A 14,753-nucleotide genomic window follows, 5' to 3' on the forward strand; every position below is an offset into this window, starting at 1 on the left:
CATTTATCCTCAACAATATATATATATCTCACATAACTGAAACTTTGACAAATATCAACACTTTTTACACCACTAGTTACTAGTTACCAGAACTGTCAAACAAATGAAGGAGCCTAATACTTAGAGGTACAGATATAGCTATGAATAAACAGTGGTAAACATTAATAGTGCAATTATAAACATTAGGAATCAAGCAAAATAGATTCTCTTTCCTTTTTGTCTTTCATGTCCAATTGGCATTATCTATGTACAATATATTTTCTTAAATACATTTTTGAAAGTAACACTACTGTACTTTCTGTTATGTCTGGGTTTATATATTAATTTACCATTCAGTATGAAACAGGTTATCTGTCAACCTGCCAGAAGGCAGGGCTATGATACAATGACAGAACACAGACAATCTTTACCAGGATACCTTGCGAAAAAAAGTATGTGTCTCATGTGGGTAGTGTGCAGTTTTCATAAGGTGAATTGGCATTATTTAATCCAGTTAAAAAGTATAAACTGGCAGATTACATATTTGTATAGACAAAATATCAGAGAATGCAGAGAAATCCACAAAAATGGAATAGGAGCATTATATTTGAAAATAATAATTCTTGTTTGCATTAAAATGATACGATTTAGTGCACATTAGCTATAATGATACTCCTTCCCCAGAGCACAAGAGGCTGAGAGAACTATTATGTTGAAATAGACACAGTTCAGCTGGGGTTTTTTTATTACTGATTTTCTCTTCCCCCTTAAGTGTAAAATCTTTTCCTTTTAAACAGAAGTGTACTGGGGAGTAGATGGGAGGCAGGGGGAGGGTTTTACATGAAAAAAGTAGAAAGGGGAAAATGCACAAAAATATAGTGAAAAGAAAAAAATATAACAATTTCACATTTTTGCACATATTTCCCCCCTTACAATACCGTAAAAACGAATACCATTTGCATTTGTGATTTGAACAGACTTTTTTAAAGAAGGCATTTTGTATTATAAAGGCAGCACATGTACCATCTGAAAAAGTGGTTGCTACAATAGTTGAATGCAAGAAAGTAGAAAACATTATATAAAAAACAAACCCTGATTTTAAGATAATATCTGCCCATGACAATCTACTACCATTTTAACATGCATGTCTCCTTTTCCTCCTTCTAAGTAGTATAGCCAGGTCATCTGAACAAATACTGTCACTTCCATTTTAATAACAACTGCCCTGTTTTGCCTTGCACATATTTGCAATGGGGCAGAGGAGAGTTGTCTACATGTAGGAGCAGAAGAGTCATCTTAAGTGTATTAAATCATGTTTTTGTTTCCTCCAGTGGGGTTTTATTTTTATTTTTTTGGTTATAGTATTACCTGACACAAGATTTCAACTGTCATGAGTCAGATCCCCCCAAAATCATATTGGTAAAAAAAAAATGAGATTTTTAAAAATAATAATTGGGGGGAATCTCTTCATTTTCCTTCTGAGCCCTTTGAGTACATGTTTTCAACCTTTTCTCCATAGCCATGAGGACCTGAAATTCACTTAAAAAAAAAAAAAGGACTCCAGGAGCTGGGGCTTTAACAAAAAACACTAAATATTTCCAAAGTTGCTATAAAATCATAAATTAGTAACATTGTGTTTAAAAAGTACTTTCTGCAGAAAATCGACATAGGTAAACAACATTATAGACTTATGCCTTCAGTAAAAAGATTCCTTAGTTATTTTTGTTCTACTCATCAATGCACTTGGAACTGATATGAAATACATTTTTAAGTCATAGTTTCTTATAAAATTTGCTCTCCTGGACCTCTGTCAAATAAAGTATAAATAAAGTCTGAAATACTTAGTCTACTTGTACATTAAAAAAACCTCCACTTACATAACTGATGTTAAATTCTTTGGCAGTCATTTAAAAAACCTGGACTACTGATAGAAAGACAACAGCTGAAAAGTTGCCCTATCCTGAGGTAATTTTAGGAGTGTTATAACAAAGAGGAATTATTAATAATACATTTTCCGTCCAAAAGGAGTTTACCCTTTCCAGAGGCAGTCACTGAAGCCTACACAGAAATTGAGAAAGAAGACTAAAGAAATTCTGCTGCATATGCCCAATTCTATGCATTGTTTAGTGAGACAGTGGGTATGTTAGAGATAATTCATCCTATGACTAGGAAATTATAATCTTGAGTTTACCAGCAAGATTAATTATATATTCTATCAGAACACCCACAAATTAGAATGCTGCCACACATTAAAATGTACACACTGTAGCTTACAGAGAAGCTGGGAGAGAAAGGAAAGATGGCTTATGGAGACATAACAGATGTCATCTGAACATAATTAAAGGGTCAGCGTCAAGTACATTTTTAAAACTCTCTATTGTTTGCATACCTTTTTAGGACAACAGCTTGAAAATAATGCACTTGGCAAACAGTTTTTGTTTTGGTTTGGTTTTTGCTGAAAACCTAATGGAACACAGCTTCTTTCTTTTGTTTGTTTACCAGCATAATCAGTTATGTCAGCACAATTCTCGGAACTGCGTCCTTCTATTTACTCTACAGCACATGGCGCTTGAGACAGACAGACTTGAGCTATTTTTTTTTTTTTAAATAAAATTTCCTGGCAAGAGTGGTGAAGGATGTTAGAAAAAAACTTAAAGAAGACATTTACCTTCCAGGGGACAACCCCTACCAAATGAGAAAGATAGGTCAAAGTTAGGACCTAACACTTGACACTTTTCCCTTTAAAACATGTGGGAAACAAACTTTTTTAAACCAAATGAAAGTCTGCTCAAATATTAGAAAGGAATAATATATTAACCTACTCTTTAACCTTTAAGAGTTGACAAAGCCTCTGCTGTTGAAAAGGAGGATCTATGATTAGTAAAAGCCATGCCTCTTCAGCTGGCATGCTGCATTCTTGCAAATGGCAAGGAGGTATCCATTTTATACAAGCTCAGTTAGGGTATGTCTACACTTAAAAGGCTACAGGTGCTACTGTAGCACTTCAGTGTAGACCCTCCCTACAGTGACAGGAGTGGTTCTCCTGTTGCTATAGTTAATCCACCTCCCTGAGAGGCGATAGCTAGGTTGACAGAAGAATTCTTCCGTCAGCGTAGCACTGTCTACACTAGGGATTAAGTCGGCATAGCTAAGTCTTGCAGGGCTGCGGATTTTGTACATCCCTGAGAGACACAGTTATGCTGATGTAAGTTTTCAGTATAGAGAAGACTTTACCGTGTAACTATACCCAAGCTGTGAAACATCAAGATATCCTAATTATTTAAGTAGTTTTACTGTAGTTTTTACTTCCACAGATATTTAAATTCTTTACCCATTAGATAAATACTTGATGAAAAATTATCTGGGAACTCAATTAATTATAAATCTATGTCTTGTTTAGATGCACCCCAACTGAATTTCATAAAGCCTGTCGTAATGAAATGTTTAGCATCGGAGTAATTCTAAATGAACCTGTTTACACTCTGTATTATTGTTTTGCATGTGATTTACCTAAGCATGCATAGCGTACAATACTTGGGAAAGGATTACCGTTTTTACTAAATATGTATGATTTACCAGTGCAGTAGTACTGGTAAGAAACAGACTGAATATAGATATGTGGAGTAGATGCGTACATTGTTTTGGTATTTAACGAATCTTTAAAAAACAATATTAAAATGGTGCACATGGCTAAGTTCTTATATCAGACTGGGGAAGTTTACCTCACAAAATCAAATCAGCTGTAACATTAAAACATTTTATACACATAGTAAACAACATTAAATTACTTCTGGCTTTTAAAAAAAAATTTCACTAACCTTTTTAATCCTCTTTTTGCATAACAAATAAAATGAGTAACGCCTAAAGTTCAGATATGCTACAGATATTCAAGGTAACTGACTAGCTATATTAAAATGCGCCATAAGAAAGCTCTCTGATAATTTTCCATTTGGGAAGCTGATTCATAATTTTGTGAGGTACCTGTCACTCCAAAACACTCAGGAGTTAATTACCTGATATACCTACTCTACATGGGTAATTTAAAACCGAACTACAGAATGTGTCAATTATATACAATGCACATAATTTGCTAAATATGGCACAGATGCTAAGTGTTCACATCCACAAGTCTTTGCCACATAACATGTTCAGGTAAAATACAACACTGAAGAATAGAAAAGTGCCTGTAACCAAATAAAAGACACACAAGTAGTAATAAATTAAATCTTATTAAAACCGATATAAAAATTGTTCAAGTGTTTAAAGTATCAGATATGTCATGCAACAGAAAGACAGACGATTCAGATAGGTACACCATGCATTATAGTTTGCATTCGTGCTGTCTGTAACCATACTCCTTGGCCAGTGAGTGCTAAGTACCTGAGGCAATGACAGTCTTGCGAGCAAAACCAGGAACATTCCATCTCTCAGTCTTCTGTACAAAATGTTTTAGGGAAGCTGTGCTTCAGAAAGTTAACCAGGCAACCTCAGGCTCTACAGTGATATGTTGCTGCATTGTAAGAGAGCTGTACTGGGCCATATGTAAGGAAAGCGATCATTACTTAATTACATTTTCCAGGCAATGCAGTTCACTATATACCAACCTCTTTACCAAAATGTGCTCACTTGAACTTGCCAAGTTTGCACACTAAGAAAAGGTCTTCACTGAACATATAACCTTTTTTTTTTTTTTTTTTTTTGGCACAAAACCGTTCAGATTCTCAGATCAAGCTCTTCACCACACAAGAATGCAGATATATTAACCTGCATTGTACACCAGTGCTTATCCAACCATATAGTAAACTACAAACTAGCAAAGTGCTTCCACTTTGCTAACTAGCAATTCTCCCTCCTTCCAAGGATAGCACCAGTATAGTTACACTTCTGACAAGGGAGCGCTCTTGCCAAGCTCTTTAATTCCCTGGAGAATTCGCTTCATATGACCCACTTTCGTTATCCCCAGGTCCTACAAAAGAAAAGGAGAGGAGGGTTTTATTTACAAAAGAGAAAAAGCCCAACATGATTCAGCTATGCAGCAGATACAGAATCCTTTACAGTTCATTGTAAGTAATTTGCAACAGCAAACACATTTCTAAATGTGGAAATAGCAAAGTGTTATCTAACGTTGCAAAAAATATACATTACAGACAACTTATCATGAACCTCTTTCTATTCAGCACAGAGAAAATTACTTACCTGCAATAATCGCTGTACCTCACACAAACCCTTACTTTTGTGTTCTCCTGACTTCTGTGCACAGCCATTAGGTTTTTTAAATTTCCAGAAATTGCTCAATCTCCCTCTCCTCTCTAACATAGCAGTTGTTGGCTTCAAAGGATGTGATAGATCATAGCTTCCATCCATCAATTTTTATTTTATCTGTGGCCCTAACATGCCTATCTTAATCAGCAAATATGCACATCCCCATGGGAAAGTGGATGTAGGTCTACAGGTATGTAGGACAACTTTCCTTCAGAGAACAATAGCTAAGGCTAGAGTGAATTTCTCAGTCCAGAAAGGTAAGTATCTTAACATGGATATGCTTGGTAATTAGAGGAAAGTTTCTGACAAACATGGCAATGACATCCAGAAGGAAAATGGGAAAGTACACATGAAACAAATCTGAATGTATTGTATAACTTTCTCTATGTACATCAATGTGGCAGTTAACATCAGCTGAAATGTTCTCGATATTGTTTTCTGGGACCCAACCTTTCAGGACTGGCACTAGCAAGGACCTCTTAAGAAAAGGCTGCCACTCCCCACCCACCCACACCTTTGGAACTCATTCCCTTTGGCAGTGAATTTGCAGAATTTCAAGGGCATTGTGCAAGAATTATTTATTTGTTTCAGCTTACTCATTGTCATTCACGTTATTTCAACAATTTGTCTACATTTTTTGCAATGGCCATCATACTTTTATTTAACCCAACCCACTATGGATTGCTGATGGAATTCATTTTTTATTTTTTTGTAAACAGTGTGTAGTTGAAATAAAAAAGGAATCGAACCTTGTTTAATTGGTATTGGTCTAGTGGTCAGAGCAGCAGAATGGGATTCCTGATTGTGCTACTGACCATGTAACTTCAAGCAGTTTACCTAACCTTTCTGAGTCTCAGTTTCCCCACATACAAAACCCACCTTTGTTAAACACTTTGAAATCTCCTTGGATTAATGATGCCAGGCAAGTACAAGGTATAAATATTATTAAAGTTATTTGAATAATTATGAACATATTAAATATTTCTGAAATATAAAATCTTCCACTTTAGGAGAACACATTTTCCACATCAAGGATAATAAAGAGGGAAAGGGCAGCATAAAATAATTCTTATTATTTTAATGTACTGTAAAAACTGTAGTAACAATATATATCCTGGTATGCACACTTTCCACAAAGAGTTCATATATATGTTTTCTGCAGTTATCAAAAACTCTGGAAATAAGCACTGATATTAAGATATTATGCAATTTAATTTCCATTTACCAACCTGAGACAAGGAGAGTGTGGTATAAAATTGAAAGAAATCCCTTTCTCTCTATAAAATTTAAGTGGGTACAAACCGAACACATGGGCCTCTCTTCACCTTTGAAGATTTGAGTTCAAATACAGGTTAGGCTGGAAATGGAAAGAAATCGGTCCTGTTTCCTAATGGACAATTATCTACACTACAGCTCAAGATCATCATATATGATGATTCGGCATAGTTAGAAGGTCCTGCTCAGAATGGACCCCAGACTAAAACTGCAAGGGTTTTGCACATTTAGTTGGATTGACAGACGAATGTGAAGAAACTTGTAGCACAGCTGTCTGTACTGCACTTTGCTCTATCCTCTGCTGTCAACCTCACTCTTTCTTGAATACTCAACAAAAACATCTAAGAAAGAAAAATAGTTAATGTATGCAACAATTATTAAATGCCCATAATGATGACTGCAACTTTTTTCCTGAGAACGAACTGGCATAAGGCTATAGATTCAAAGCTGGAGAAATTTTCTTATTTGCCTTCAAGTTAATTTTCTAATGAGGAAAAGAAAAGTTCAAAGCAACTACTCAGAAACCTCCTTGCAACAATTTGTCAGAGGATCTACTGTTTCCATCTAAATTACAGTCACTACAAAATAGAATGAAAATAGAATATATATCTTTCACCATCACCACCAAACTTGGGCATGCATTTGATGAGGCTTTGCCAGGGTTTTCATTCGTAGGATTTTTTGGTAGTTGAGCGTTGTAGCAGAATTTTGTCAGATTTCAGGGACTAGAAAGAGGACAGGATCATGTTATGACACTTCCAACATATCAACAGCTCTTTCCCAACCCTAGGCCTCAGACTCTCATTACAAATTCTCCTGGCCCCTCAGTTAAAGTTTGCCACCCTCAAGAAAACAAACAAACAAAGGTAAAAAAGTTCTGAATTTTCACTTGTGGAGATCTTCCTAAATCATTCTGTTGAGAAGACACCACATAAGACAACTTTGGAAGCCATCTAGATGCCAAAAAGTTTGCAGGGATTTTTTTTATTCTGACTTTTGCCCTACACAAAGGGAGGGATTTGGAACAGCAACACACTGCAAATCATTCACAAAGTAGACCCCACCCTCCAAAAGCATACATTAATTACCTTATATATGGTACCATATACCTCTATTTAACTAACATCTGATTAACGAACTTCCATTTGTCCAACATTTGTTCCATCCTCTGGGTTTTCAAAGACGGCAGGCTAACATATGTTGGAAGGGGGACCCACAGCACAATTTCAAGTCTAGTTCCAGAGCAGGACCTTCTCCCCCCACCCCCATCCTTTCCATGCCACACTGCTAGGCTACATTGCCAGCCCATTTCAGTTTCTACCGCCCAGTGATGTAAGTACTCAAGAGGTCCTTGAAAAATAACTAGAGAAGTACCTGATGAAAGTTCTTGCAACAATTTTTTTCTTAAATTGTTGTCAGCTGTCAGGGAGTCTTCATCTGTACTATACTCTGGAGGTGAGGCTAGAGACGGTAGGCTGCCTAGCCAGCTTTGCCCCCTGCCCCCCGGCCAAAAAAAAGGTTTGCCACTCAATCTTTGGCAAAAAGGGTTCCATTCTAATATTTCCAAACAAATAATACATATAGAATTCTCTGTTAACATCTTTAAGATCAGAGATTTCTTCTAGCTGTATTACTAATTTAACAAAGACATCCAATAAGGCCACAATCTAACAAATCTCAAAGGATTTTTTTTATATTCTCTAAAGGAGCTTTTTTTTAAAACTGTAATTCCTATGAGAGACACAAGGTGGGTGAGGCAGCAGCTTTTATTCGACCAACTTCTGTTGGTTAGAGAGACAAGGTTCACGACCTATGCCGACAGGAGGGGTTCTCCTTTCAGCGCAGGTAAGCCACCTCCCCGGGAAGCAGTAGCTAGATTGACTGGGGGTCAGGTCGGCTTAACTACACCACCCTGGGGTATGGATTTAATTTTCTAGTGTAGATCAGGCCACTTCTTCTTCAGGTCTGGGAAATGCACTTAGGCCTGGTCTACTGTAGGAAATTAGGTTGGTATAACGACATTGCTCATGGGTGTAAAAAATTTGCACCATAACTCTAGCAAAGTTATGAATTGGGAGCTTAAATTCATAACTTTGCTAGACACTAAAAATCATGGACTGAATAGAGACATCAGCTTTATAGCTTATTACAACAAATCTATAACACACTAACATCTCCCCTCAAGCTGTCTTTCCCCTGCTCCCCCTTTTCCTTCCTCCTTTACTGGAGTGTGTTAAAGTGCCACTTCATCTTGAATGGTCCATTGAAATATATGTTAACTAAATAGGCTAAACAATCTGTTCCATCTTGTATTTACCTGTGACACTGAGTACGTTTCTCAGACCTGAAGAAGGGCTCTGTGTAAGGTCGAAAGCTCATCTCTCTCACCAATGGAAATTGATATTGATATTGAGATAATGATATTATCTCACCCACTGTCTCTGTCTAATATCCTGGGACCAACACAGATACAACAAACATTTAATTCCTATTACTCAGTAAACAAAAACTAAAGATGAAAACAATACACAACTCGCACATTTCAGTTTGACTCTCATTATACAACCATCCAGATTCTGCATCTTCAAATATCGGACACACTACTGTGCTGAAATCTTTCTATAGAGACATTAGAACTACAGTACCACTGTAGCCCAGTAGATACTCTTGCAGCTAGGAATATTAGCAACCAGCTCTCGTGCACAGGAGCAGTTTTAAAATGCTAGTAACTGTTAATATTTCTTTCTGTAAATTAGTAGAGAGGTTAATTCTCAGGGAGAAGAACTCAGCTACAATTTTCCTATTTTTGAGTAATCCATGTGAAAACAAGCATTTTAAATGCCTTAACAATATAGAATTAAAGAGTTGGGACATGCTGAGGGAGTCTGCTTGTAGAGCAGACAAAGAGAACTGAGGTCTAAGTCAGGCCTTCCTTCCGCAGCTTCTGTGGCACTGACACTCAATGTTTCATTCCCACGACCATCAAAGGAAGGGAGAGATCTCGTGGATGGAAGGTCCATGCTAAGATCAGGTACTTGGGGCTTGGGAAGGGGCATTATGAAAGGGCAAGAGAGGCAGAGTCTTGAGGGACATCTGGCACTGCTTGCAGATGTTCTCCATTTTGAACAGATGCCACAGAGGCACAAACTGAGTCCAGGACACACCAACTATGGCAGAAAAAAGACTGGTGTCATGGGCTCCTCAGCTTGTTGAGTTACTTTCAACCCACTTGGATGCTGGGGTGAGGAGGAAGTGGTCTCATTCCAGGACTGGGGATCTGGTTCATGAAAGGGCTTTCCTGGTGCTACAATTTTGCAGTAACCCTCAGATAGTAGAAGAGAGAGGTGGGCCAGCAGGCTCAGATATAACGGGCAACAGACAGAAGCCATTTCCCATAGCTCAGGCAAGATGAGAGGTAAATCCACTGCAGACAGTCTAGGGAACAGGATGGTTACATACAGGTGAGGGATCAAAGACCATGCCACATAGTACAAGTACAGGCCTTGTACAAATGTGGATCGCAATGAGGAAAGGATGTACATGGATCCTAACTTCCATGTGTATTGAAGACCCATTAAGTTTTCACATTTCAGAAGTCATGTGGGAGAAAAATATGATAGGGGAAATTTGTGGATGTGTTTTCCAGTGTCCTTGTAGCACAGGGATATATCTTTGATCAACTCAGCAGTCAGAAAACCGTAGGTGCCGAGCACTGTCTCTAATTGGCAAACTGAATTCAGAGTTCATGCCAGTATGGTTTGCAACAAACAGGCTGAGTGCTCCTCTCAACTATTCAGATATGCTGCTATAACACAAAAAAACACAAACATTTGGCCAAAGGGTCTGCTGGGATTTAATGAGCACTTTTGGTGAAAGTTCCACAGCGATTCTGGCAAAAATATGAAACACTCCCGACATGACACTGTGGTTACTGCACACGACCCAGCCTCTAGTTAATGGACAGTGGCTTCCCTGCATCACGGGCAATTAAAAATCAGTCTGATTCATCATTTGCCCTAGCTTCCAGGAGAGTCAGTTAATGGTCATGTTGCAGAAAGCTACTTGGTTAAGTTTCAGTTTGATCACACAATCAAAATGATCCTTGAATAAGCCAGAGGGACTTTACTTGCCTACTGTAATGCTGTTTACTACCAGTCCACTCCAATAATTTTAATCTTTTAGGTTTTTTTCTTTCAAGGAAGCCACAGCCCTGGGGTGCCAAGTTTCCTCTCTAGCTTTTGAATCATCTAGTCCCTGTTGAGAATGACTGCACTGCACCTGAAGCTTGGGGGGAGGAATGTAGCAGTGCTTTACAGGTGTGGGGGAAGGAAGGAGGTCAGAAGCTGATCTAAAAACGGTGGATGGAAGTCAGCATGGCAATGCTGACTCATCCCCTGGGTACCTAAGTGTGGAAGGCTTTAAAAGGGGCAGATTCAGGCATTAAAAGCCCTTTCTCCATGCAGCGGACAAGGCAGCACCTACCCTCCTTTCCTCTTGTCAGTGTTCCTTCCTGACTCTGAACTCTAGGGTACAGATGTGGGGACCTGCATGAAAGACCCCCTAAGCTTATTCTTACCAGCTTAGGATAAAAACTTCCCCAAGGTACAAACTTTGCCTTGGCCTTGAACAGTATGCTGCCACCACCAAGCGTTTTAAACAAAGAACAGCGAAAGAGACCACTTGGAGACGTCTTCCCCCAAAATATCCCCCCAAACCGTACATCCCCTTTCCTGGGGAAGGCTTGATAATAATCCTCACCAACTGTACAGGTGAACACAGACCCAAACCCTTGGATCTTATGAACAATGAAAAATCAATCACGTTCTTGAAAGAATAATTTTAATTTAAGAAAAGGTAAAAGAATCACCTCTGTAAAATCAGGATGGAAAATACTTTATAGGGTATTCAGATTCAGAACACAGAGGATCCCCCTATGGGCAAAACCTTAAAGTTACAGAAAACAGGAATAAACCTCCCTCTTAACAGAGGGAAAATTCACATAAAACAAAAGATAAACTAATCCACTTTGCCTGGCTTACCTATACTGGTTGCAATATTGGAGACTTGGATTAGGATGGGTTGGAGAAGATGGATTTCTGTCTGGCCTCTCTCAGTCCCAAGAGAGAACAATCATGTAAACAAAGAGCAGAAACAAAAGCCCTCCCCCCACCCCGCCCCGAAGATTTGAAAGTATCTTGTTCCCTTATTGGTCCTTTGGGTCAGGTGCCAGCCAGGTTAGTTGAGCTTCTTAACCCTTTACAGGTAACAGGATGTTGCCTCTGGCCAGGAGGGATTTTATAGTTCTGTATACAGAAAGGTGATTACCCTTCCCTTTATATTTATGACACCTCCCCTCGAGATGCAAATATCAGGTTGGGTTAGGACTTGCTGTGAGCATAGCGCTAGCCACTCCTTTTTAGGGGGGCTGAGAAGGAACGTTTTCCCTCACCACCAAATTGGCTTCGGTGGAGTAGGGTTTTTCCGCCTTCCCTACAGTGGGTGTCAGGGAGGACCTATTATGGTAAGGAGGAAAGGTTGCTAGGCTATATGTCGCAATTTATTCTGTAAGCGTGGGGCGGATGTCCAGTGCAGGTACTCCATAGAGAAGGCATTCAGTGACCAGATAAATGGGCTGGTAAAGGACTTTAAAAGGAGGTGCTAGTTAAAGGAAGAGAATGGGGGGGTGGGGCAGGTTCGGGGCTTCTATGATTGGTATGGCAGAGAGCCAACCCCCTTTCTTATAGTCCATGTTAACCCTCCCCTACAAGGTGGGGGGTGGATGCTAAGATCTAAGCCAGGGGTTGGCTGGGGGACCTGGATGAAAAATGAAGCGTGGTTGATAGAAGCCCCACATAATTATTTGAATGAACATGGAGTTGCCTGCACCGTATACTTTTATCTGCCAGATAGTCCCAGACATCTAATAATAAAGCTGCGGCCTCATTAAATCCATATAAAGTTTCCTTCTTTCAGTATAACTGGACAATGGGCAATTACACCAGAGACTGGAATGTTGTCTGTGATGTATTATTTGGATAATTTTCTGTTTCTTGGTTCTTGCAGGTTTGGACTCTGTGAGGCCTCAATGGAAGCATTTAATTCAGTGACAAAGAGGCTCCAGGATCTCACTGATGCAGGATAAAACAGAAGGACCAGTGACATGTATCAAACAAGACTAAGTACATTACAAGAACACAACTACCTATGCCAACAACATTCCTCCTATGGCAGATATACAATGTCAGCACTCTCTTATCAGGAAGTATTGCAGGCTATGGGAGCAATTTTTAAAACAATTTAATGGCGCATCCTTATAGATATCCACATGGAAAAATAGCCTAGACATGCAGCAGTATTCAGATGTGGCTGGACACAATGACTTGTGTTTTAGATGTAAATGTTAGGATACTGTATAAATTGAAACCTCTTGTTTTATGCAGTATGAGAAGTTGCAATTTGTTGCATGCAGATTTCTCAAACACATTATCAAAAGGTCATGATTTCTGTTTCAGGAAAAAGTAATTTAATGAATCGCCAAAGATACTGTCTCTATTACATATAATGGACACACTTAAGTAGATCCAGAAAAAGACCAGCAATCTCAAACAACACCATTTCAAAGAGCAAAGTAACTATCATCTGCCAGGCTAATGTTTTTCAACACACTAACACAGGGGTGGGAAAACTTTTTGGGCCGAGGGTCACATCTGGGTGGGGAAATTGTATACAGGGCTGGGGCAGAGGGTTGGGGTGCAGGAGGGGGTGCGGTGTGCAGGAACGGACTATGGGCAATGGAGTGGGGCAGAGGAGGGGTGCCGACTGCAGCAGGGGGTTGGGGTTCAGGAGGGGTGCGAGGTGCGGCAGAGGGCTCAGGGCAGGGAGTTAGGGTGCAAGATGCAGGCAGGGAGTTGGGGGGCGGGGTGCAGGAGGGGTTCAGGTTCAGGGGTGGCACCAGCGCACACCGGGGCCAGGGTAGGCTCCCTGCCTGCCTGCCCTGGTCCCACGCCATGCCTCTCCGGGAAGCGGCCGGCACCACGTCCCTGTTCAGCCCCTGAGGAAGCGGGGGGCATAGGGCTCTGCGTGCTGCCCTTGCCACGCCTCCAGGTGCCTCCCCCGAAGCTCCCATTGGCCGCGGTTCCCCGTTCCCGCCAATGGGAGCTGGGGTGGGGCAGTGCCTGAAGGCAAGGGCAATGCACAGAGCCCTCTGCCCCACCCCCACAGGGATCTGGTGCTGGCCGCTTCTGAGAGCGGCGCGGGGCCTGCAGCACCACGGGGGCAATCCTGTGGGCCGGATCCAAAGCCCTGAGGGGCCGGATCTGGCCCGCGGGCCGTAGTTTGCCCATCCCTGCACTAACATTTCTTCTCCCAAAACATGGTTCTTATTTATTTGAACTGAACAGGGAGGAATGATTTTTCATTTTTTAAATAAGTGATCTCAGAAAGATAGAAGGCTTGATTTTTTTCACAAAATTAAAAACTGACCAAAAACAAAACAAAAAGCTGTTCTGAAGGATATATTTGGACACCTGACAGACAAACTCATAAGCCTGCAAATGGCCAATGCTGAAGACTATCATCAAATTGTTCATCTTCCACACACTGACTACCGAAGTAATGTATTCATAATTTTAAATGAACTTTTACCTGCTGACCTTGCACTAGATACATTTAAAATAATTATCACTAGCCTAATAAATTGATTATGAACAATCCACCTTCCACACTGATCCTCTTTACTAAATCTAGTTAAAACCGAGTTTTTTTAAAGTTAACCCTGTAATATATTGATGTAGCTAAGACAATGGGAGTGCTTTCACTGAGCCTGATGAAACATACTATAATTCTATATGAAGCATGAGAAAAGATAATCTCCAATATTGCTAATATCCATGGCTTGAAAATACAGGACAACATGTAAGAAATTCAGGCCACAGGACAGCGTTTAGTAATTTACTGCATATTTGCACAGTATAAGCCAAGCTACAAGCACATAACAGAAGCAAGGACAGTAGAAAGGTTTTGTTTTGTTTTTGTCAAAGAAAATTCTGAAGAGCAGAAAAGTAGCACAAAGGAAATACCTTAAGATCTCGCCTTTCCAGGTGTAAAAGCTCAGAGCCTCGGATGTCATGGCTGATGAAGATTTCTTTGTACTCTCCCAAACTGAGCAGATCCAGCCAAGCAGCAACTTCATCTGTGCCCCATTTTTGAACTACCAAAGTTAAGAGCAAAACCCCCTT

At 39.8% G+C, this 14,753-nt stretch overlaps 1 protein-coding gene across 4 annotated transcripts in view; it reads right to left on the minus strand.

Moving 5' to 3' along the window:
* Positions 1 to 2,546: 2,546 nt before the first annotated feature.
* DGKH (diacylglycerol kinase eta) overlaps positions 2,547 to 14,753 on the minus strand; it is a 261,578-nt gene continuing 249,371 nt past the window's right edge. For 2 of the 4 annotated variants that reach the window (XM_037894669.2, XM_043533362.1), the window contains exons 30-31: positions 14,595 to 14,725; positions 2,547 to 4,945 (exon numbers count right to left, since the gene is read on the minus strand). In XM_037894669.2, coding sequence (XP_037750597.1) covers positions 4,856 to 4,945; positions 14,595 to 14,725 — 221 coding nt within the window. In that variant the 3' untranslated portion in view covers positions 2,547 to 4,855. The remainder of the gene's footprint in view (positions 4,946 to 14,594; positions 14,726 to 14,753) is intronic. The other 2 variants (XM_043533371.1, XM_043533377.1) reach the window with 1 other exon arrangement.

This window comes from Chelonia mydas, chromosome 1, assembly GCF_015237465.2.
Source record: "Chelonia mydas isolate rCheMyd1 chromosome 1, rCheMyd1.pri.v2, whole genome shotgun sequence".
Lineage (NCBI taxonomy): Eukaryota > Metazoa > Chordata > Testudines > Cheloniidae > Chelonia > Chelonia mydas.